General features: G+C 38.7%; 1 protein-coding gene across 1 annotated transcript in view; it reads left to right on the forward strand.

Annotated features, from left to right (window-relative positions):
* Window positions 1-25168, forward strand: part of LOC117403128 (BRISC and BRCA1-A complex member 2) — a 113847-nt gene extending 88679 nt beyond the window's left edge. Inside the window, exons 8-12 of the mRNA XM_034005145.3 lie at window positions 11330-11429; window positions 14024-14094; window positions 14764-14846; window positions 18855-19008; window positions 19637-25168. Coding sequence (XP_033861036.1) covers window positions 11330-11429; window positions 14024-14094; window positions 14764-14846; window positions 18855-19008; window positions 19637-19700 — 472 coding nt within the window. The 3' untranslated portion in view covers window positions 19701-25168. The remainder of the gene's footprint in view (window positions 1-11329; window positions 11430-14023; window positions 14095-14763; window positions 14847-18854; window positions 19009-19636) is intronic.
* The last annotated feature ends 44 nt before the right edge of the window (window positions 25169-25212 follow it).

The following is a 25212-nucleotide window of genomic DNA, read 5'->3' on the forward strand; positions in this document are numbered from 1 at the left end:
GTTGCCATTGTTCTCACACGCATCAAAGCTATTTCCATGAAGCAGTCAAAAAACATGGATAATGCACACAAGCAAAAGTAAGATTTCAACATTACCACAAACACTTTCGTGACCATTCTGAAAAAGGTTTATAGCTATGGCCAGTTTTGCATCACCTAGAATTTCTGAATTGAGGCATAATATAAAAATAATAAAATTAAACAATCTGAACATCATTTAGATCTTTTATTTAACATCATATAATCAAAGAAACTAAAACATGATCTTGCAAAAGTCTACCGGAATAATAGTAGTGCAGTATGTTAGATTTCAAAATATCACATTTTTCCATTTTTGTCAGTTGTCAAGTATATGGTAATATATGTTCAATATGTTAACGTAACATTTTTCAGCAAGTTTAATTTGACTTTATTAGTTAATTCTATAGGGTAGGGTAATGCTAAACTTTTGACCATAACTGTGCAGTAATACAGGCCTATGAACTTCTGGATGCAAGTTGTCAGCGTTTCCGGTTCGCTCAATACCCTGATGTTGACATGCCTTGATTTTGTGGTTTTAAAAATCCCTGTGATCAGAACATGCAAGTTTCAAGTTGCAAAGTATCTTTTTAAAAGTTCACTTACAGCTGTATTTTCAATAAAATGCACAGTACTTTTAAAATGTATAATACTTTCATTGTACTGTCATTTAAATTTGATTTCAGTGTTTCTGTAACTTGAATAAAAACTGACAGTATGCAAGAATGAGAGTATACAATGCTCCAGATAAGCGACACAACTTAATTTTGTATGTTATCAAGCGTCTTGTACTTAATCACCCAAAACCTTATCTGGAGCGCCGTATATAGACTGAAGTGTGAATAGGGTATAACAAGAGTTAATGAAGAGTGTTAGGAAGCCATTGCATAACTAATTAATAGAGCACTGTGATCTCTGCGCTTTATAAATTCAGCAATGCAAGAATTTCTATTGAGCTGCATGAAAGACATAACCCAGGAGACAGAATGGAAAAACAGTTTATTAAAAAAACATTTTCACGCAGTTGCATTTAAGTAATGTCAGTTTGAGCAGCAACCATGGTGGCACAAAGGAATGCAATAAATACTGAACGTCAAGAGCAATTACCTTTGTTTTGAGTACTTAAATCCTGCTCTTGTTTGCAAGCACTTAACAGTTTTCAGACATTAGTTAACAATGTTAGGAATTTAACATTGCTCTATATGAACCAAACTTAACAATATACAAATGCCCTAACACTTAGGAATATTCAGCAAAAAGAACAGTCTGAAATGTACTTCTCAAGGGACCTCAGGGGCTTGGGATATATGTGGGTGAGCATGCAGATGTAACGGCCCTCTGAAGGAACCCAGCCAAAAAGCTGCTCCACTGGTTACTCATTATTTCAAGGGAAAACGGCTCCAGTTGTGTTGTTTACAAGGTCTGCGGGTCTTCTAATTCCATTGCTCGCTCAGTTTATGGAGTGCAGCCAGTGTTTGTTTTGGAGAGAGACCCTGTACACATGCTTACTTTGGGGAAGTCAGGATTTGAAAGAGTTTGTAACATTACTGACAGGGAGTGCAAAGAGTGCAATCAGCAACTGATATCCTTACCAAATATCAGTTATAATCGTCAATAAATCGATGCATTGTTATTCAAAAGTTAAATAAAAAAAACAATTCTAAAAAAAGCCATTGTGATCAATAATCAATACATTGATTAATGATTGCATCTCTACTGCAGTCAGAATACCCAAACACCCATGTGCAGTTCCTCAAACTCACCTCCACAATTGGTGTCCTTTCTGTATGAACAATTTATTACAATGCACCACAATAGTCATTTAGTGAGACAGGTAGTTATTCAAATGCAGTTTTTTATAAACGTTTCTGCTTACAGTTCTGCATGCTCAGTTGTATTGGAGAATGTCAAATATCAGATAGATTTTTGTTATTTTATAAAAATCATACAACTATTTTAAAACAGGGGGAAAAAAACAGAAATTTAGTTCCGTGAGCATCCATCTTGAGAGGATCTCATTTGCAGTTTGAAGTTTTCATTTGCAGTTTTTTTTCATTAGTTTTTTTGTGATTTATATTTATAAGCAGATATAGTCCAGATATTCAATAATAATAATAAAGTTTAGTTTAGTTGAGATTATTCACTCTGTGCCCGCCAGGGCCAGCACATGTTCAAGCAAACAAAATGTAATAACAATACAAAAATAAAAAATAAATTAAAAAAATGACATTTCAAAGATAAAAACACATACCATATATGCTCGATATAGCGCCCAGTTTCGACTGTCCACCCATATTCATATTGGCGTCCATTTTTACTGGCCGAAGGTTAATAAGCACCGACGCTCTCCATGTGAACTATTGTTGAAATGTTACAGGGCTGCATTATGACTAATAATTTATAATGCAATACATATTAATTTAAAATCACAAAGCACTGTACAGTACTTTGCAAAAAATATTTACACAACACAGTACCTTTGTATAAAGGTCCCCAGGCATGTCACACAAACAACTGCTACATCTTAAATAGCATATTTAAATAACAGTATATATAAAATAATGTTAAAACACAGAAATGGGGGCTCCCAAGTGGCGCATCCGGTAAAGGCACTCCATGTGGAGTGCGCCCTATAGTCTGGACGTCGCCGGTTCGAGTCCAGACTATTCCATTGCCGACCGTGGACGGGAGTTCCCAGGGGGCGGCGCACAATTGTCCTCGACTCACCGTGCACCAGCGACCCCTGTAGTCTGGCTGGGCGCCTGCGGGCTTGACTGTAAGTTGCCCAGAGCTGCGTTGTCCTCCGATGCTGTAGCTCTAAGGTGGCTGCATGGTGTGTCTGCAGTGTGAAAAGAAGCGGTCGGCTGACGGAGCACGCTTCGGAGGACAGCGTGTGTTCGTCTTCGCCCTCCCTAGTCAGCGCGGAGGTGGTAGCGGTGAGCTGAGCCTAAAAATAATTGGATATTCTAAATTGGAAGAAAATAAAAAAAATAAATAATAATAATAATAATTGGCAACTACTAAAAAAAAAAAACTGAATGTAAAAGTTACATTAAAACCCACTAAGATAAGAATGACATTTTATAAAAATATGTTTTCAGTCTTGACTTAAAAACTGTAACAGTCCCAGCTTCCCTGACGAAAGAAGGGAGTGCATTCCATCATTTAGGGGCTCTGCATGAAAAAGCCCTTCCTCCTGTGTTAATTTTTTTGACCCTAGAAATAACCAGTAGCCCCGCATTCCTGTGATTTGGATGATACAGTGTCAGTAACTCCTGCAAATAACTAGGTGCTAATCAATTTAGGGCTTTATAGGTTAACAGCAAAATCTTAAAATCTGTTCTATACTGCACAGGGAGCCAGTGTAAGGAGGCTAAAACAAGGGTAATATTATTATTATTATTTATTTCTTAGCAGACGCCCTTATCCAGGGCGACTTACAGTTCTTACAAGATATCACGTTTTTTTAATTTTTTTTTATTTTTACATACAATTCCCCATTTATACAGTTGGGTTTTTAATGGAGCAATCTAGGTAAAGTACCTTGCTCAAGGGTACAGCAGCAGTGTCCCCAACCAGGGATTGAACCCACAACCCTCCGGTCAAGAGTCCAGAACTCTAACCACTACTCCACACTGCTGCCTATATGTTCACTTTTGCTGGTTTTAGTCAGAATTCTAGCAGCGTTATTCTGCACGAGCTGTAAGCGAGACACCACACCTATTGGGATACCAGAGAGAAGTGCATTACAGTAATCAATTCTAGATGACACAAAGGCATGCATTAGTCTCTCGGCGTCAGATACAGAAATAATTGGTCTAAGTTTGACTATTTCTCAAATGGATACTTTTGTAACCTGTCATCAGCCAACATTTGCATTAAACTTGGAATGATGAAGAGGTTTACTAATATTGTAATGAACGAGTACAACAGAGCAGTTGCTGAATTAAAATGTGTTTAAGTGTTTTTAGGAGTGTATAGTAGAGAATCAAGTATCCAAACTAACTGGGACCAATACTAGTTTGCATAATCGATTTGTATGGCTAATTGAACAGGTATTAATAACAATTACTTTTACCTTTTAATAATGTATAGAATAAAGTTAACATACACAAGTACTTAGTACATAAGTACCTATTGATGATATATGGCTAGTAACCTAGTTTATCACATTAAGCATACAAAATTACAAAGCTTTTCAAATCATTAAATTAATGCAATTCAGTAAAACTTTAACACCTACAGTTGAGGTAATGAAATATTGTAACGTACAATATACCATATAAACTTTGAAAGTCATTAAAGAATACAATTCAGTACGACATTGACACATTACAGAACAGAAGGATGTGTTGCAATAAGAAAGGGGAACAAAACTAAAAGGCTAAAATATGCACAAGAACACAGAAATTGGACTATGGATCAATGGTCAAGTGCTTTGGACTGTTGATGGATGGACGACGACACCTGTGCCTTCTGCCAGTTATGTTGTCAATTTGACGCTTGTCTTCTTTCTATTCCTTAAGGATATTATCTTTAAGTATTGCTCATCCTTGTTATACAGCTTTTTGGGTCTTCCAGTCCTGGGTTTGTCAATTACAGATGTTTCTCTGTACTTGTTGATTATGTTTCGGATACCACACCTTGAAAATCGAATGATCAGAGTAGAAAATGCAACATGTCTGAGACTTTTGCACAGCAGTGTGTGTATATATATATATATATATATATATATATATATATATATATATATATAAGAGAAAAGATTGTGAAAATAAATGCTCGGATATTATTTCGAGCACATACAGTAATTACACAGTTTCATAACAACTGCTGTGTTACAATATTAATATATATCCTAGATATAATGCCAACAAATGCTGTCACAGAAAAGTGGTAAGGACTAAATTAGCCTGAAGAACAAGAAGGATAACACCCTCTAACAGGTAAAGACTGGTGTGTATTTCCCAAGGCTTGTACTAGGCACCCACCCTCAAGAGATTCTATCTCTCTCTGTTTCCATTTCCATACCTCTGTCACTTTCACTTGACTTTTCAGCGGATCCCTCATTATAAGTTGCCCCTCACATTAACTAGCAGTCCTCTGGCGGGCTCCCGAGGGGTCCCTTGTTTGTGTATCTAGCTAACCCCTTGGTCTTTTCATCATGTGCCCGACTCACCGATGTGAATAACAGTAACGATGACCCTAATTGTAATTAGTTTCTCTATTTAATTATGTGATCGTCATCATCAGAGGATCACATTAATGTGTCAGATGCAGGCTGAAGAAGCTAGAAGGTTCGTGCTCAGGGGAAGGTCTGGTTAGTTCAGTGTGTAGAACTCTGTCTGGATAAGGGCCCTCCTGGTTAATCTGGAGTTTTTTTAGGGTTGTGTAGTTGATGGTTCAGTCCCTGCCTTTCGTTAAGATTGGAGGACAGTTTTCACTGTTTTACAATCCCGATTGTGAATCAGATTTTGATACTTGCTCTTTTGCACGTCATTCAACCAGTTTAGAAATGTTGTTTTTGTTTGTTTGTAGTTGGCAAATGTGTGACGTGTGTCATCTCTTTTCCCAAAAGAACTTCCAGGAACCGTCTCCAAACCTTAACAAGATCCTCCTACGTAGAACATTGGAGTTGGATCTGAATACTGACATCATTTTAAATGGTTATAATAGGACCATCCCTGGCACTTTGTGTATTTTTCACAAATTTTTTAAAACTTGCTAACATATCGGGTCCCCAAACTTCTTTTACTCCTTGGGAAAATGTCAAATTAAAAACATTTTATATGTTTAAATTTGTAACATTATAAATAAACCAAATCTAACCTGTCCTTTATTCATTTGAATAAATATTGTGAAAGGTAGAAATCACATAGAATATGCACTGAGTGAAAAAAACATTTTTTGAAACACTTTAGTTTTAGTAAATAAAATAAATTGCAAAACCTAAACAGACTTTTTTTTATCAAACTTTCAAATTAGGTACCTTTGTATAAATGAAAATTTTAGAAATAAAGTTATTTTTCATGGTCATCAAACAAGAAATTATTCCCATTCATAAATACCCGAACAGGAATCACTTTTGGAGTAAAACCAGTACAACGTGCACAAAAACATAACTCTTAAATCCTAATTTCTGAACATTGTGTAATTAAAACATCCATCCGTTACCTCTCACGCTGAACTGTCATGCACAAAAAAGACGAATGCACACAATACCAAAAGAAAACTTATGAAAATAAATCCATCTGCAGCGAAATCTGAATCAGTCCAAAAACGTTTTTTTTGTTTGTTTGTTTTTTTTTTGTTTTTTTTTTATTATTATTTTCCAACAAAACATACTCTAGCATTATTTTAAGATGACTGTGAATGAGCCAGTACTCAATAAAATAGCATTGTATCCAAATCCCGGTCACGGTTAGCAATGACATAGCCTGGATTCGAACTTGCGATCTCCAGGCTATAGGGCGCATCCTGCACTCCACGCGGAGCACCTTTACTGGATGCGCCACTCAGGAGCCCCTATCCAAACATTTTAATAAATCAATTACTGGTATGTAACAAGATTTGTGAGTTTGATTAATAACTTGATTTACAAAAAAGTACTCTATTTTAAATGTTAACAGCTAGTTAGTCTCAAAAACAATTCATCATAGGCATCAATTGAAATTTTAAATGAATGTTATCAAATACAAAAGTCAGTATGAAAACGTTTCTACAAAAGATAAAAAAGCATTCCAGTATCTCAAAACTCATTTTTCTAGTTACAAATGCCACCGGTGCCTGCAGTTTGGGGACCCCTGCCCTAGATGATAGGCAGTTTTTCTAATTTTGTACAGGTAGTTGTCCTATGCACACCGTGCTTTGCACACACACTTTCCAAAGACCATGCATGGACAATGAAAACTAATGCATATGGCGCACATCTGTAAATAACTTAATCATGAGCATAATAGATTATAATAGCTTGTACCGTGCAGACTGCAATTAGGGTTGACATATAAGGAACGAGGCTGGATAGTGTGTAGAGAGGACAAAGTACCAAAGAGCCTGTGGTGTTGCAGCGCTAAGCAGATTTCGTGCGCGTGGGAGTGAAACCATTTTGCCTTGTGCTTCCAAACTGAATAGCGTTGCCTGCCTTGATGGCTCGGCCCTGCTTTGTTTAAACTGGTTCATGGCTTACAGCAGTAATTGCTATTCAGACGAGAGCTTGCGGAGTAAGGGAACCTCTGACACCCCTCATATTTAATCCCTGTCATAAAAGCTATTTTGGGACGAAGGATTAAAAAATAAATGTGGTTCAAATTCAGCAGTACTGAGATTACTGCAGATTCAGTGTTTGCCTTGTGTCTGTGTGTTGCATTCATTAATTATTTCATCATTGCCCTCGTTTGGATTTATTTTCTGGGAAAACCTGGGTTACCATCAGATAAGGTGGAGATGAAGTTAGGACAGAACACACCCTCAATGGAGTTTTAAGCCCTTTGATTTCCCATTGAAATTAGGGGTGGGAATACTTTGTATTTGGCAGCAAAAAGTAATTTTGTTTCTTGAATATGTGTGTTGTTTCTGAGCTAAGATTCTGCCCTTGCTGAACATATTCAGGGTTACGCAGGTGACACAGTCCTACTGAGCTCTCTCACCTTGAACTTCTCATGAGTAGATGACCTTCTAATAAAGTAATAAAACCAGACCCCCCCTTTTTTTTAAACTTTCCCTTTGTTTTGCCTTTGCTCATGATGAGCGCTGTTTTGTTGCAGCATACCAACATGACTGTCCTTAATAAAGTTCCACCTGTTTGACTAGTGCACCCACATTCATGCCTCTTGAATGCTGTTAGAACTTTGCATTGCCCCCTTTCTGGCAAACTGATTGCAATTGTGCTACTCCCGCAGCTTTATAGTGCTGCAGGGATCACGTGTCACATCACGTGATTCACCTAATTTGATGCTAAATTCATGTATGTAGACAGGTCCTAATAAAAGGACCAGGTAGTGTATGATAATAAAGCAATTGTTCATATTGCCGTATGTATATATATCAATTCAAAATGCTGACAAGGACTGAAGTGAGCCTCCACTCATAACAATGATTCACCGTATTGAACTATCAGAGGTGAGAGAAGCGGCATAAATCTTTGTTCTTGATGCCCTGCCTACATTATATTTATCTCTATCTCCGTTACCTAATAATTAAGGCCCTATGTAAATCTCAATTTCACGGGCTGCACGGAAATCGTGAAATTAGCCCAATACCACGATTTTTACAATATTCTTAAGAAATGAAAATAAATGATTTAATAATTATTATTTGTGTTTCATACAAAAAAAATCACATTAACAAAACTGTACAGCTCTGCTGTGTGCCTGCGTGTACTATTTGCCATGCACATAGTGCTGTGCAGTTATTATGTCATGTGACTATGCAATCTAGGTGGGAAATTTAAATACTGCACACTGTAAACAAGTCTCTGAAAAGGCCACATCTGCAGCAGATCACGTAAAGCAGTGTCCAGCAGGAGTTTTACACAACGAGGACGAAAGCTCTTCTGTACGTCCTGCAACGTTACTGTAGATCATGACTGAGAACACTATGTAACACAATTTTTGTTCCTGGGTAGTAAGTGTTATTTCCTAATTGCTTATGCCTCAAAAGTATAGGAAATGGCTATTATTCCCCACAAACTTTGCTTTTGTGACCAGGACAGTGATATTTTGAAATTTACCTATTTCCAATGAGAAAACGGGCAAATTTGTGTCTTTTCGTTCACATAAAGTCAGAAAAAACAACATGTGAATCCAAATTAACATGTATTTATACTAAAGTAATACAAAAATGACTACAAAAGATTTAGAAGTGAGTAGTTTTTCGAGATTTACCATTATACTGTAAATCACTTTCACGAATCAGCCCCCAAATGTAGTCTCCCATCATGTTCCTTGCAGATACACTTTACCTACAGGCTGTTAATTACAACACCGTTTCACAAGCTATTGTAACGTGATTGAATAACTTTGACGTTGATTTTGATGATGTCAGTGCTTTTATCTTTATATTTGATGTTTAAAAAAATAATAATAATCTGTACACATAATTTATAAAATATTTCCCTGCACATTCCACGAAATACGATACTTTACCTGTGACACTGCCATGAATTTTAAAGAAAATTTTCACAGGGCCTGTCTAATATCCGCTAGTGAATTGATCCAGTCGTATGTGACATCCAGTTACCTAAATGATGAGTTAAAGACTAAGATAGGCCAGTGAAGAGAGAAGGTACCTACTTATGTGTTTCCAAAATATAATTCTCTCCGTAGGGAGTACAGACACACTCTAATGCTGTAGGTGGATAAACTAGTACAGAAAGTAAAGCGTGGAAGAACTGAATGCAGCACAGAGAGAAGCCTGATGAATATTCATTGTCAGATAGGAGAATATCATGCGTCTGAGTGCAGACCTCTCTTTTTACAGTGTCATCACTCCTACTCTCAAACAGCTCACAGAGAACACATGGCCCCTGCATTCATCCACGCAGCTTCATCAAGTTCATCGAAGTACAAAGATTGACTTTAATAGATCTGTGCAAAACAAATGTTCAATAACATGCTCGGAACAAATCAACATTTCCATGGTAACAGCAGGCGTATTTTATAAATGACCTCTTGAAAATATACACACACAACACAGGAGGGTAACAGGCCGTGTGAGAGTGGGGAGTGGACGGAATGGAATGTTTAGGGATTCTACTGCAAAGTTCTGGAGTGTTTTTAGTGTTTGCAAAGTGCAGTGCTGGAGTGGATACAGTGTTTGAAAGCTGAGAATGGAGGATTTTAGTTCTGGAATATTGAGTTTTAAATGTGAGTGTTTTAGTGCTCTAAGTGCAGCATTGAAAAGCTGCAAACAGATGGATTATACCTTCATCATTCTTATGCAGTATGTCTATAGTACCTGCTTTTAGTTTTCCCTCACAACCCACCTTAGTCAGTTAGGGTGCGACTCGGGATTAATTGACCCATTACACGCCAGTTCATTACATGGTCTTCTCTGATGCCTGTTGGGTTACCTATTGGATCCCTGTGTACCCTGTTGTTCCCCAAGTGTCTTAAAATCTGGGTTTAACTGTTCCCTGTTAACAGTGTCAGTTGGAGATAGACCTTTTAACCATTATGCCCCAAACTTTGAAATAAGGTTCCAATCATTGAGGGATTCTGAACCCTTTTGGATTTTTCGTTAACTTTTTTTTAATGTTATTATTCTGTTTTGTTCTCCATCATGGCTCACTGTTTTAAGCCCTTACAAAAAAAGATTGTAAAGTGCTTTGAGATCACTGTTTGAATTGTGCTGTACACTGCTCCCTCTGTCCTTCTGCTCCCTCTGTCCCTGCTGCTCCCTCTGTCCCTGCTGCTCCCTCTGTCCTTGCTGCTCCCTCTGTCCCTGCTGCTCCCTCTGTCCTTGCTGCTCCCTCCGTCCTGTCCACCTGGTCGTTAAACACTGTCTACCTTCCTCTATTGAACTGGGGAATGTGCTGTCCTCTTGCATCACTGTAACATTCCCTGCTATAATCATGAAGCCTGCTGCCAGATTCCACCCTCTCGCAGTCTCTGCCAAGCACACCCTCCCTGTATCAAAGCATTGATTGTGCTGTTTACCGTAGCGGGCGGGGCGCAAATTTGAATGCAGAGCAAACTGTCTGGCGTCAGCAGCATTCTGCTGTTCCTGGAACATGACAGGCATCAATGAAGAATATCTGTTCAAGTTAAGATTGTTGGCTGTTGTTCCAAAGTCTCCCAGACACTGTCTAGGTATGTACAGTAAGAAGTCCTCCACCCCCCCTACACACTCACACCCACACCCACAGACTCATTTGCCTGGGGTGCAGCCTGAGTGCATGCAAATACAGAAGCAAGCATTGTTGAGGCTTCAGGTTGCCCATGGAGGGTTATTGCAGGTGAAAGATTTTAAAGTAATCTGCAAGTGCTTCAGAACTGAATAAGGGTGACAATTGCAGTATAATGCAGTACTGAATGAGTACTGGTTCACTAAATGACTGATTCTATTGTACCCCTTTCAAACTCAGTGTATTGTAATGGCCAGCTGGCTGCTGTAATGTTGGTTATTCTGCAGTAATGTTTTGTGAGTGATCCAGGGTATAGTACTGAACAGAGCACTGACTCACACCGTATACTCTACAGTGAAACCGGCATGTACTGCTCACTGAAGGAAATGTGGCCGCTCTTGTGTGCTGATGATGTTGTGGTTATCAGGAGCTGCAGTAACATCTAGTTCCTTCTTTTCTTTATACTTAGTGCGCTTGGAGGACCTTCAGCCCTGCTTATCTCAGCATTCCCCAGCGGTGGGTGTCTGATTGACTACGTGCCTCAGGTGTGTCAGCTCCTCACAAACAAGGTAAGGGGAATGGAAGCATTCTGTCTCAGGCTTTCCCTTGTAAAAGTTTACCACGGTAAATTTGGATGGTAATTTTACAGTTTTCCCATGCTTTTCACATTCATGAATTTGAATATGCTTTACCATACTGTACCTCTCTGGGCTTCACAGTTCCTACCTATGCTTAACCATGGTTTCACTATGCTTTGTTACACTTTCACTATGCTTTTACAATGGGAAACTTTAGACTTTAGATTAGACATTAAAAAAGACTAAAGGTCTGTTCACACCGGACGCGATGCGATTTGTCCTGCGATAAAATGATACTTTCACTGTGACACTCCTTTCACACCAGTGTTGCAGTGTGATAGCCGACTCCTCTGATTGTGTTCTTGAAAGCAAAATGTCTTCCATGGAAGAGGAAGAACTTTTGTTGCTACTTATTTTGATATTCCTGTTACACAGCTAATAAAAATGTAATAGCTTTTTGCAGAATACTTATTTCAGTAAACGTAAACGAATCACACACACACAAGCTATATCCAGTTCCCTGTAAATGGACTCCCAGATATTCTCCCTCATCGCCCTGTCTTTATAATTTTTGTGTCCTTTGTTATACAGCAAGAATCTATAGCTATAGTGTCCTGAAAAAAAGGCGCACAAGGAAAACTGTTCCTCGTTGGTCAGTTCCCTGGAACTAGACATCAATCCTATCTATTTTTACATTGCTTCAGTGTCGCCCCGTCACATCGCAGTTAAAGTGAATGGTTCGTATTAAAACAACATGTTTTCTTTATTTTTTTGTCACAGTGTGTTGTACTGCACATTCGCTTGTTGCATTGCATCCGATGTGAAGAAGTTTCTTTATTTTTAATCGCTGTGGTACCAGTCTTACCAGAACATGCCTCGTAAGATGTACCAAAGTATTAATCACCATGAAATGCTTTGTTTTGTCCAGAAAAAAATCTGATTTCCAATTTAATTCCGAACGTTTTCTGTATTCCTAGTACAATGAAAAAGGCACTATATGAAACATTTGTTAACTATCTTACAACTTTTGAGCTACTTCAGTGTTTTTTTTTTTTTAATTAAGTACATTAAAACATTTAACGATTTTAAATTCTTCTATTTTCTTTTAATTTACTCCAGCCAGACGTCTTCTGGCAGCTGTTGTCAGTAGGCAGCACATTATGAGTAGGGATTAAACAGGGAGGAAAGATCTGAAAATACCGGGTATTTAGCCTCTGTCAGCAGTGGGTTTCCATGGTGTGTTCATTTCCCATGACGCAATGGCAACACTACCCTGGGTTTGTGTCACAGCCAAGCCCAGCAGTGCCTCTGTCAGAAGGCAGTAAATTGATTAGAGCTGGAGGCTCCTGAAAGGCCTGTGGAAGAAGATTCTTCATAACTCTAAACTCAAAGCAGGGCAGGTTGCAGTGTAATGTGGTTTTGTTGGTTTCCTGCTCTGACGACATCGCTGTGCACAGCCGGGCTAGCATTGACTTATCCTCCACTCTCTGATTGGTGTAGCAACTCTTCTGTGAAATATACTCCTGTATTTACTTACAGCAGTGGAGGATGAGATTACTGTATATGAGTGTTTGGTTGTTAGAGATATGTAGTTATTGTGTTTATTAATTGTTGTTTAGTTTTAGACAGAGTTTTCCTCTGATGTTGCAATTTTGATTTAAAATTATGGTTGCAATATTATGTACACAAAAAAAGCACAATTAGGAGTATTAGTAGTACACATGATTGAAAAGTTTCATGTTTTATTTTTATACCATTTTTATTATAGAATGTTGTAACCACTTTGCATTGGGATGATTTCAAAGCATTTTACTCCATATTTTTTCAAATCTAGTGAAAACACCTGTTCAAAGTTACAAAACTAGAAATAAACGCATCAGGTATTACACTCGTGGACTTTTAAGTACTTTTTATGTTACTTGAAAATGTGTTTGTTTGTTTTTTTTTAAACTTGAAACAATTGAGTATCTTACATGTTGTAGGAATGCTGCCAACACAAACTGTGGACAAGCATCAGTGGTTATTTTCTGTTAGGAACACCTGCCCCTATTCAAATACAGCATCAGCCACTTAACTTTGATAAAAATAAAAAAAAAAACACGGCTTGATAAACCATTATCTTATAACAGCCAGTATCTCATAACAACACTGTTGTTTGGCTGTGGATTGTTTGGTTTCCAGTTTTGTGTGGAGCCTGTTAAATGAACCCACCAACTTTCATGTGTGCAGCATATAGCAGATAAGGGTGTAAGGCTCAAACATTGCTATCGCCTACTGTATACCCCGCTGTCATAAGCCACGGTTTGATTTTATTGGTGTGTTACAGGACTGGGGAATCCTAGGATTATCCCTAAAAATGGGTGGTTAATCCAGGGGGTACCCCAGTGCTGTAAAATGCTTTAATAAAATCCAGCGGTGGTTTATCTTGACTGTGTATAAGATGATCAAACCCCTTAGAGTATGTAAGCTATCGCAATACAACGACGATGGTCCTTAAAGGGCTGGAGATGCTATGCTGTAACCTGTAAGTGTAATTTGTTTAAACAGTGTTGATTCATCTATACAGTCTGCTTGTGTTTTCTCAGGTACAATATGTCATTCAGGGCTATCACAAAAGACGGGAGTACATTGCAGCTTTTCTCAGCCACTTTGGGATGTAAGTATGCGGCCGCAAGTTTTCTGCGCACCCTTCCTCTACCTGGTTGTGGAAGGCATTGATTCTCATAGGAGCCTTACAGTGATGTCCTGCATGCTTATTCACACTTTAAATTGCAGCAACACTATAATCCCTAAACCATACCTGTGTGGTACCTCGATTCACAATGTAGGTCTCACACATGCAGTTTTGAAAGAAACACACATTATAGCAAGCATGTATTTTATAGATAGCAGGGAAACAAATATGTAACCTTATGTAGTAGCAGATTCTAATTAACCCAATTTAAACTATGTGGCTTTGCAAAGAGTGGCTATCTTGGCTCCAGACTGTTTACCCACTCATGAGCCAAGATGGCTGCCAGCCAACAAAAAACATATTTCTAACTGTACAGGGCCTCTGCCCTGCCACAATGGTCATTAAAAAATGGACAGTTTTGTTAAAAGATAACAATGATATGAGTTAGGGAGATTATGTATTCATTCAAACTATAAAACACACTTTATTCAAGAATCACAATGCAAACGATACATACCTCTATTGGAACATGATGTATCATGTAAAGAAATTATCATAATTCATCGATACACAATTAATCTTTACACCCCTACAGTTCCTCGCCTGTGTAAGCTTGTGAGAGATCCCCAGTTATGGCTGTCTGTGTTTCAGGGGAGTGGTGGAGTATGATGCAGAGGGATTCACCAAGCTCACCCTGCTGCTGATGTGGAAAGACTTCTGTTTCCTCGTTCATGGTGAGTTACTGTACTGTCTATCAGAGAGGCATCTGAGCATGAGTGGAATCCCCCTAGATCTCTTCACTGTGCTTTGCAGTGATGTATAAATATTTATTTTTAACTTTGTAGGTTTGTTTTTAAGATTAAGACAGCAGTGTCAAGTAGTGCCAAACCACTCATCCATTTATTCAGTGCATCTCAGGCGTGTCGGGTCCATTTTATTTTCACACGCGCAGTTTATTTTAGACGCGCGGTTTTTCACAGTAAAACAGGTTTAAAAGGAACTGCATATCAACAGGACACTCAGTACTGCATCTCCAGCCCCGCCCCACCCCTTGTTCACTGTATTTCACATACCTCTTCATAGTAGTGAATACTGATAAATCATCTCCTGATCACTCGTTTTATCACCAAACTCCTCAATGATGCGATCCAAGTAATTATTTTATTACTATAACATCTCAAAAAGCTCTGCTAATGTCTGTGCTATTCTTTGAGTGCTGGATGCAGAAGCAGCTATCTTGTTTGTTTATGGCTGTGTTATCTCTGTGGTGCTGGGACTAAGTGTATTGCTCAGATCCGCCCCTTACTTTTCAGCTTCTCTCGGCTCCTATCGGTCTCACTCGGCCATTGAATGGTTTTCTCGTCTTTTTCCAGAGAAAAAACGACTAGAGACCTGTTTTTTACGTCTTTTTGATGATGTCGGACAATGTCCGACATTGGACCGGAAAGGGAAAATAGCAATGTCAGACCAGGTCCGACATAGGACCGCAAAGGGTTAAACACTCTGGGACATGTTTTCAAACCCTCTACACATAAATCGGGATCATGATGACAAATATATGACTGTGATGCTGTGACAGAGACCGAATGATTCTTGGTGATAAATCTCTCTCCCGACCTGTGAGGGCGCTGTGTTGTCTGGATGGCCAGACAATTCATTCCCAGGGTTAGAAGGAAGTCGGTAATCTAGAAAGGGGGTGGAGCTACGATACACTAAATCATTGACCCGGAAGGGAAACAACGTGGCAGCCACGGATTGGAGGAGCAGTTGCACTAGTTAACCAAGGGGTCATGATTGACGGTACAAAAGGGGGCGTAGCGAAGTGATCTGTTCCTGAACCAGAAGGAAAGACGTGTGTTATTATCGTGAGTGTTTTGTTTGTTTTGTCGTTATTAAATATACTGTTTTTTGTTATTTTTACGGAGAGGCCAGCAAAAACCCGGACTAAACTGCACTTTGTTTCACGAATAACTGTATTTGCACCACAAGCACTTCAGCACTAACTGTGTTTGTGTTTTGTGTTATGTGTGGGTGTATAAGATCGGGACTATTATTTCGGGACCAACCCATAAATTAAAACAATGCAATACACGCCGCTGTATTGCCTGTTTCTCATTGTTATTGTTTAGTGCCGTTTTGTCATCAGACTTAGTAATGTGAAAAAGTAATGTGTTTGTTGTAAACACTACACGCTGTTTTGTGACCCTTGCCAAATAGGATAAACAGGAATATTTCCATTTGTGTTTGAGATGTATCGCCCTGCATAGTGATTTAAAGGGTGCTGTTTACTGGGTTTCCTTTGGTTTTAACTGGGAACCTTTAGAACTAGAACATAGTTGCAAGGTGGTTTAATTCCTCAGACATTATCTGTACTCACAGAAGGAGCCACTCCCTGTACTTGTTCTTTACTGTGGCAATGAGGCTATAGGGAGATCAAGCACTTGTTGAATGTGATATCTGAGACAGGTTGGTGCATTGCCAGCAAGTCACACAGATCATCAGACAATAGCTTATTAGTTTCAGACATCCAGTTTAAAGTAGCGTGTTGGTGCACTGCTGTTTGCACCCTGTGGTACTTGATGAGGCGACAGCTTAAAAAAAAATCACGTCATTATAGTCTAGGTGTGGTGATTTCAATTATTATACAGCTTTCTCTATCGCCTGAAGGGTCAGGCTGAACCACCTACATCTAATTGTCATGTGTGCTTTGAGCACTTAAGTAAGACTTAGGAGTGGATTAAACTTGCATTTTTCACACAGCAATAGGTGGCACGAGACTTTGCTTCTTAAAATCAGTACCAAATCGAATGACTTTATAGTAGGTTTCATCATCACTGATGTCACTTAGATAAATATCGTACCTAATAGACTGTAATCAGCTATCCTATACATACCCAACAATAAAAACAAATATTACAATATCCATTATACAACAGGTGAAGTACAGAATCAGTGCAGGCTAATTTAACAGTTAAAGGTATCCACCAGCAACTAGTCTACATTATGGCTAAAGAGATCCACAAATACAAATAGTTCATTTCAGTATGGAAAATATATGTTATTGCTCTAGACATGTTATGAACATTTAACAATCACATTTTAAGTGTGTTTAAAAATACAAAAATAATTACCTGGTTATTACATCTCCAGTCCATCGCACGTTTAGAAAGATCTACAGCCAAGCTGCACGGTGCTAAGCAGCAAAGATCTACAGCCAAGCTGCACGGTGCTCCACGGGCAGCAGTGTGGAGTAGTGGTTAGGGCTCTGGACTCTTGACCGGAGGGTTGTGGGTTCAATCCCCAGTGGGTGACACTGCTGTTGTACCCTTGAGCAAGGTACTTTACCTAGATTGCTCCAGTAAAAACCAAACTGTATAAATGGGTAATTGTATGTAAAATAATGTGCTATCTGTATAATGTGATATCTTGTAACAATTGTAAGTCGCCCTGGATAAGGGCGTCTGCTAAAAAATAAATAATAATAATAATAATAAGCACAAATCTATGTCATCATGGTTGGAAATTGTCACAGCTGTGAGAGACCTACTTTAATTCTGTATAGGTTTAATTCTGTATAGGTTTTGTGTCCCAGCCAGCATAAATAGTTTGCTATTACTATTATTATATTGAATAGTATTGTAGTGCATTGTCTAAAAACAATTAAAACATTTTTTTTTTTAAATGTTCACAAAAAATACAAAAATAAAACTGACAGGCCATTGAGTTTATTCATGTCAGATGACACTGCGCCACGTGACACTAGGCAGCTGTTGCCTAGAAACCTGATCAGCTACTGTAGAAGTTCTCTGGTGAGAATAATAAATAGGATGCACCATGCTGCTACCTGACCAGAACATACTACCAAGTTCCAGGATAAAACAGAGTTGCCCAAAGCAGTAGTTCATTTTAATTATTTTGAATTCGAGAGTGTCTGCCAAAAGCCGTTGAAACCAGGGTTGGGCACAATTCCTGTTTTTCAATTCCAATTTTATTTCCAGTTCCTTTTAAAAATCCATTTTCAACAATTTCAATTTCTTTGAAGGAACTGGAATTGGCATTCATATTTTAGACACATAATAATTGTTGTGATTGTTCAACTGCTTTCATTTAAAGTCAATTTAATTGAATAAAGCTGAATTCAATTTAAGTAATTTGTTGCCACTGTGAGAAGCTAATTTTAACAGAATACTGTTAATTGCAATTTTGAGCAATGATTAAAATTGATAAAAATGTTTTTTAAAAGGATTTTAAAAAGGAATTGGAAAAACAGGCATTTACTCCAACCCTTGGTGAAACCCTGCAAACTATCAATAATTGTATTTGGTCTTAATTGATACACTGATGAGGAAAAGATTAATAAATGCCAATGGTAACGAGGCGCTTTACCAATGAGTGTTCTGTAAATGAGGATGTACCAATGTTTAAGACTGCTTGTACTAGGGAAGGCCAGTTCAACAGACTACAAAGATCACAATGAGTTCTGTAGACCGCACCAGTGACAAACAGATATAAAAGCTCCAATTTGTTCAACATGCTCTTGGAGGTCATACTGTTTATTAGATCCCCATAATGTGACTGTACTTCCTCTCATAACGATGGGTGCTGAGCTCTAATCGGTTTAGGGTACCCCACCACGCTTATTTACAGCTCCTAATCTCTACACTGAAAAAGGCACTAGCAGTTTGTCTACTTGATTTCTATAGCGTCATAGTTTTTCCTTGTTTGTTTCCCTGCTCCTGCAGTTGACCTGCCCCTGTACTTCCCTCGAGATCAGCCCACAATCACCTTCCAGTCCGTGTACCACTTCACCAGCAGTGGGCAGCTCTACTCCCAGGTGCAGAAGTCCTACCCGTACAGCCCGCGCTGGGACGGCAATGAGATGGCCAAGAGAGCCAAGTAAGCCCCGTCCTCTTCTCTTTCAAATGATAGTAATGAACAATACATGGTCCATTGATGGGACAATGACTACCACAACACAGGGCATCAGAAAAGCTGAAAAGTTTCAGACAGACTGTAATTGTAATAAAAGCAACAACTACAATCATTTCTTCCAAAATAAGAAAACACCCAATAACTTTATATTTAGAAATACTAAAAGTGTTGAAGACATTGAAAAAGACCTTTATTGAAACATGTATCATTGAATTAACTTTTCTTTTAGTATTTCTAGATTAACTTTATGAGGCATCTTTATTCAAACTGTACTGTGTAGTGTTATCACAAGATAACAGGATTTAGAATCCCAAAGAGATTCCATTTGTCATACAATTAAGGAATAATAGGTTCTTCCTCTGATTATGCAGTATTATACTGCCAATCACCTTACAAGCATAAAATGCTGGGAGCTGTAGTCCCAATCCATGACGAATGGTATCATTTGTATGTTCTAGGAAAGCATATTTTTGCTTGGTAAATTGTTGACTGGAATTGTGATTCTGAAGAAAAATGTCTAGGCTGCCTTGTTTATTTTCCTTCGTCCATATTAATATTGTTTTCTAATTTATTCTAAATGTTTTATCTTCAGGGCCTATTTCAAGAGCTTTGTTCCTCAGTTCCAAGAGGGAGCGTTCGCCAACGGAAAGCTCTAGAACACAGAGAGCAGCAACCTGCCAGGAGTGCAGCTATTCTCCTTGTGTGTGCCTGTCTGTGTATGTATATATGTTGCAGGCAAAGTCTTTAAGCAGGTAGTGTCATTGCCAACAAATAAACTATTTCATCTGAAAATATTTTTTTTTTTTTCCTAAGGTTTCGAGCCCCTCCCCCACATCACACACAGACACCCACATAAATTCATGCATGCTATATTGAAATGATTAGCAGTTCAAGCCCCTGTCCCTATTGTTCATGAGAAAATGTGTGAAAGGTATATATCGTGGCAAAACAGGCTAGCACTATTGGTAATTTCTATTGAGAGTCATGGATGATTTATGAGAAATCATTGGAAAAAGAGTGTAAGTGTAACATACTTAAGTCCCCATGACTGACTGAGAGTATTGTCGAATTGTCTTGACCTGCTTCACACAGAGCATTCTAGGACTGCCTTCATCGAGCAGTGATGACATTGCCTGAACTGCTGTGCCTGCATCATAAACATTTTTTAAAAAATCCATAACAGAACGCATTACAATATACTTATCAGAGATGTTTCCAATAAACGGGAGTGCATGGTTGTATGTTTGTTTGTTGGTGTGAGTATGCTGTAATACACTTTGAGGACATATATATATGTGTGTGTGTGTATATACATTTTTGTTCCCAAAATGATTTACAATGCCCACAACATTAATATCGTAGCCTATGGTGGAAAATGAGTGAAGGAGACACACACGATTTGCAGGTACTTGATTCCACGGTTTATTTGGACGATTATTCCTGGCCCCTGTTATCCTGGGCCACACCAAAAACAACAAACAGTCTTGCACCCTCACAGCATCACATTCACACAGCAGCTTGTCTCACTCTTTAGCTCAGTGCATTTTTTTTTCTAGAGCAGCCCTCTTTGGAGTCAATCTTAATATGAAAACCTCTTTGTTTTTCTTCGTCTTTTAGCCATATATTTTGAAACTGCTGCTTGAGTTTCACCTTTTCTTACTCTGTCCACCGCATCGAGTTTCATTTTAACAAGTACCAATTAATGGCAATTACCTTCCACATTTCATGTTTTAAAAGCCGATTGGAAAATTATTTTCCTCTTATCCAGGGCATTGCCATTTTTACTTCCCTACTGGCGTACAGAGGCCGTAAACCGAGTCAGAACAAACCTGCTGAAAAAAACAGCCTTATTGTCAGTCTATAAAGACGCTGTGTGAAGTTATTCTAAAAAGTGCTTTTAAAATAAATGTGAAAGGTCCTTCAATAATCTTCTAAAATTTTGATAGGAATTAATAGGCGTACAGTACAAGACAATTCAGGCTCAAACATGCATGGCCTAATCAAACCAACTATTTTTGTGAAATGTAATTTTGTTTCACCACAGCTTGATTTGCATGACATTTTTATTGTGGTAAAGGAATAGAACCTGTTTTAAAAGACCATGCCTGTTGAATGGATTCAGTCCGTAGGACTTGCATTTATTAGTCATGTCATTCCAATGAGTGTCCATATAGTCATCACTGGCCATCAGTCTGTAACCACAATAAGTTCAGTACTTTTTCATGAAACCACCTGAAACTTGCTAGAATGTCAGATAGATTCAAGGTTCAAAACACTGTTGAAAAGTGTAGGGTTAAAATTGTACTGTAAGTTAGTGTGTGTGTGTGTCACACATTGATTAATTCATCATTTGGAAAGCGGGTCATGATCAAGGGTCTAGTTTGCCTGTTGGGCCAGCCCTGTTCTCTATTTATTGTTCACAGTGCCGGAATGGTCATATTTAATTGGAAAGCAATGGGTAAATGTATTTAGGGCATTTGCAAGTCTTTAATAAAATAAAATAAGACTCTTTCCTTTTTATTTATTATTATTCAGCAACAGCTAATGGGAAAATGCATGCAGTATATTTCATATTTGTATGTTTGTTTATATGTAAGTAAAAAACATCTGCCAAGGATCTCTGTTGTCAAAATCATGGTTTTTCAATCTGTTTCTTACTTCTCATTATTACCAGCATTATCACTTGTCCTCCCTTTTCTTGTTCTGAAGATCTTTTGGTTCTTAACTTGTATTTTGCAAAGGTATAGACTTAAAAGTTGCTGCTGTTTCCTGGTACAAAATCACTCCCAGTTTCACCCCAATGATCTAACTGTAGTAAAATAAGCAAATATCAAAATATCATCAACACAAGAACATGGGGAACAGTACTACCACTGCAAGTGCTGAAAAGAGGTAAGAAAACAGATTTGAAAACCTTGTGTAGCTCTCCTTTAGCAGGGGGGTATTTGGGATTGTCTAATAGAGGGGGACCAACCTTGTAAAGATCTAATGCATGGGTAGGACAAGATTATAAGCTTTATTAAAGTGATGTATTAAGTTAAATCAGCTGGGGTGGGCCACTTGGGTATAGTTACAGTTAATGTATTTTTTTTTTGTTTGGCCAGTATTGGAGTTCTTCCAGGGCACTGGGATTGTGCTGCCTGTCTCTACTCTTTCTAAAGAGTAATTTTGCTTCAAAAGGTGGGACTAGCATATTTGAAGAGTTACATTGTTACTTGATTTGAATGGAATGAGGAAGGATGTTAGTATTTTTTTTTCTATAAATCTATCCAAATTCAAGTATAATTTATACAGTCACATCTTTAAGTTACACATTGTGCACCTTTATCTGTGCTTTTTATCCCTTATTTCTTTTCTCAAGTGCCCTGGTATTGGAGCTTTCTGATTGGTGGGTGGAAGCTCTGAGGTTTTTCTAAATTGAATGGCTACGAAACAGACAGGACTTCAGTGTAATGTCTTTCCAGTTCTGTCTAGTGCCAGTTGGTGTTTCTTGGTGGTTTCCTACCCAAGTACTGGCTTAGTCTGTCCTGCTTACAAGATCAGAATCCAAGAGGGTGTGGCTAGAGACACTGACAACCAAGGTTTAATACATTTCACAAAACTGTACCTTGACAAGCTGAACGCGATTTTGTCATCTTGTTTCAGACAGTGCTTCTATAGTTTAGTGCTGCAGGTTATAAAACTGATTCATGATGTTGCATAAATCAGTTTTAAAGCTGCCTCAGTTCCATAAACTCTTATCTCAGTATACCTGTGTAAAAGAGAATAGACATCTCTGTATCTTCCCTATCAAGTACGAAATGTAACCATTACCTCATGGGTATTTATCCTTTAATACCATCTAACCAGAACAGATAAATCAGAGCTGCACGTAGTGCTTGTGACGTAGTCATGCCCGCCCCCAAGGGCATAAACGACCACTGACACAAGTATCGTCATCATTTTTCCTTTCACCACCTGGAGAGAGAGATCTACGAACAGATAAGTGACACAAAGTGTTATGTCTGACTTTTCGTTTGTGTTTTAACACATATTGCGATTGTGTTCACGTGATTTAGTAAAATTTACTTCACGTTTGTGCACTCAGCCGTGGTTGTTTTGTTAGTCCCTCAGCGGCCTTGTGCCCCGTGCGAAGCCAGCAGCTCCGCTGCCCCTTCCCTGGGATTGAACACCTTTAGTTTTGCAGAATTAGTGTGAAGACTGTTAGGGCTCTAGCAGTAGGCTTTCCTCGTGTTTTGATCTGTTGGTCAGCCAAAAAGCGTTATAGGTGGGCATCACTATTTCACACCGGTGGTAAGTGTAGGTCCAGACCTGCTCCTGTTCCCGTCGGTACTTTTGTACAACGAACGTGGTTACCCTGCTGATTCACTAGCAGTTGCTGGGCTCAGCTCTGCTTCGGTCTGAATGCTCGCAGTCCTTCCCACAGTGTATCATTGCCGCTCTGGTCTCTGCTTGTAGTGCCATTGTGAAGGCTGTCACGGCATGACAGCATGCTTCCTCCAGTCTTAGGGCTGTGTTGTATTAAGTCAGAAGCTATTCAGGTGGGCATCCCTGCATATTGCTTCCTCAGTAACTGTAGGTCACTGATCTACCACTGTTCTTCGTGAACAAGGTTACTGTAACGGTAGTGTACCGTGCTCTACAAGGCATCATTGCTGGATGCTCCCATTACTCCAGGACACACTTTTGGTCCTGCGGTAGATGATATGTTGCAGCACACTCAACAGGCGCTGGAGTCTACGAAGGAACTGGTGCATCTGCTTCCCAAGTATGAAGACCAGCTCCCAACTGGCAGCCAAGGTTACAACAACCTCAGAGACCAATCCAGCTGGCTCCTGCTAAAGCCAGATGAGGGTTTCACAATCGACCCGTGACTGCGCAAAGAGGAAACTTCAACGAATGTCGTGGATCAACAAAAACCTGGTTTTGGAACAAGAGTGTTAAGTGCGGCCTCGAGCTCGACCCTTACAGCATATACATGGAGGTGAGTTCTCCCTCAATGTTATAGCCCTATCTACTTGTACTGGCTTCCTTCATGGTAATGCGCAAGGTTGCCTTTGCTGAGCCTTGTAGCATTCCAGTTGGTCCGCAGTATTGCCTTGTGACAGCTTTGGTGTTTCTACCCATGAGGTAATGGTTACATTTCGCACTTGCTAGGGAATGTTAGGTTATTATCATAACCCTGGTTCCCTGAAATAGAAATGTAACCATTAACCTTCAAGGTCGCTGCGTCCATGCGAAGGAAAAATGATGATGATACTTGTGTCAGTGGTCGTTTATGCCCTTGGGGGCGGGCATGACTACGTCACAAGCATTACGTGCAGCTTTGATGTATCTGTTCTGGTTAGACGGTATTACTGGATAAATACCCATGAGGTAATGGTTATCTATTTCAGGGATTTCAGCGTTATTTTATTTTGTATAAATATATTGAAAATAAAAATAATAATTAAAAGGATAAGAGTGACCTGTTACCACAATGCTTATCTCCCAGCTAATTGTTTGTGTGGAAACAGGTGTGACTTGTCCATTGTTGAAGAAGTCTGTGATTTGTGTCACTGTAGCATGAGTATGTTGCTTGTCACGATACGTTTCATATATCTGCTGGCTCGTTTAGTCATAAGCCATTTGCGATCAGAGTTGTGCTTTCTTTCTGATGGTGGTTTTCTACAGGTGTTGCCATTGCAGAAACACCCGGGAGACTGCCTTGAGGGACTGGTCACTGCAGCCACTGTCATAGCTCTAGTGATGTCACTGAGGTCCTTCTGTGTTTCCATGGTTGTTTCAGAATAGCTGCACACAACTCTTAACACAGCTTCAACGACATGTCACGTGAATACATACATTATTTATACAGTGCTATGGCCAAAAGTTTTGCATTACCCTATAGAATTAACTCATTTTGTTTCATAAAGTCGAATGAAACCTGTTGAATAATGTTACATTAACATATTGAAATACATAACACTTTGTAGTTTTCCATATACTTAACTGACCAATTGAAAAATGTGACATTTTGAAATCTAACATGAAATACTGTACTACTATTATGGCTTCCAGTAGATTTGCTATATCATTTTGTAGTTTCTTTGATTACACTGTGTTAAATAAAAGATCTAAATTATGTTCCTATATATTTTTTTGTTTTGTTTTTAATTATGTCTCAAT

This window comes from Acipenser ruthenus, chromosome 5 (genome assembly GCF_902713425.1).
Source record: "Acipenser ruthenus chromosome 5, fAciRut3.2 maternal haplotype, whole genome shotgun sequence".
NCBI lineage: Eukaryota > Metazoa > Chordata > Actinopteri > Acipenseriformes > Acipenseridae > Acipenser > Acipenser ruthenus.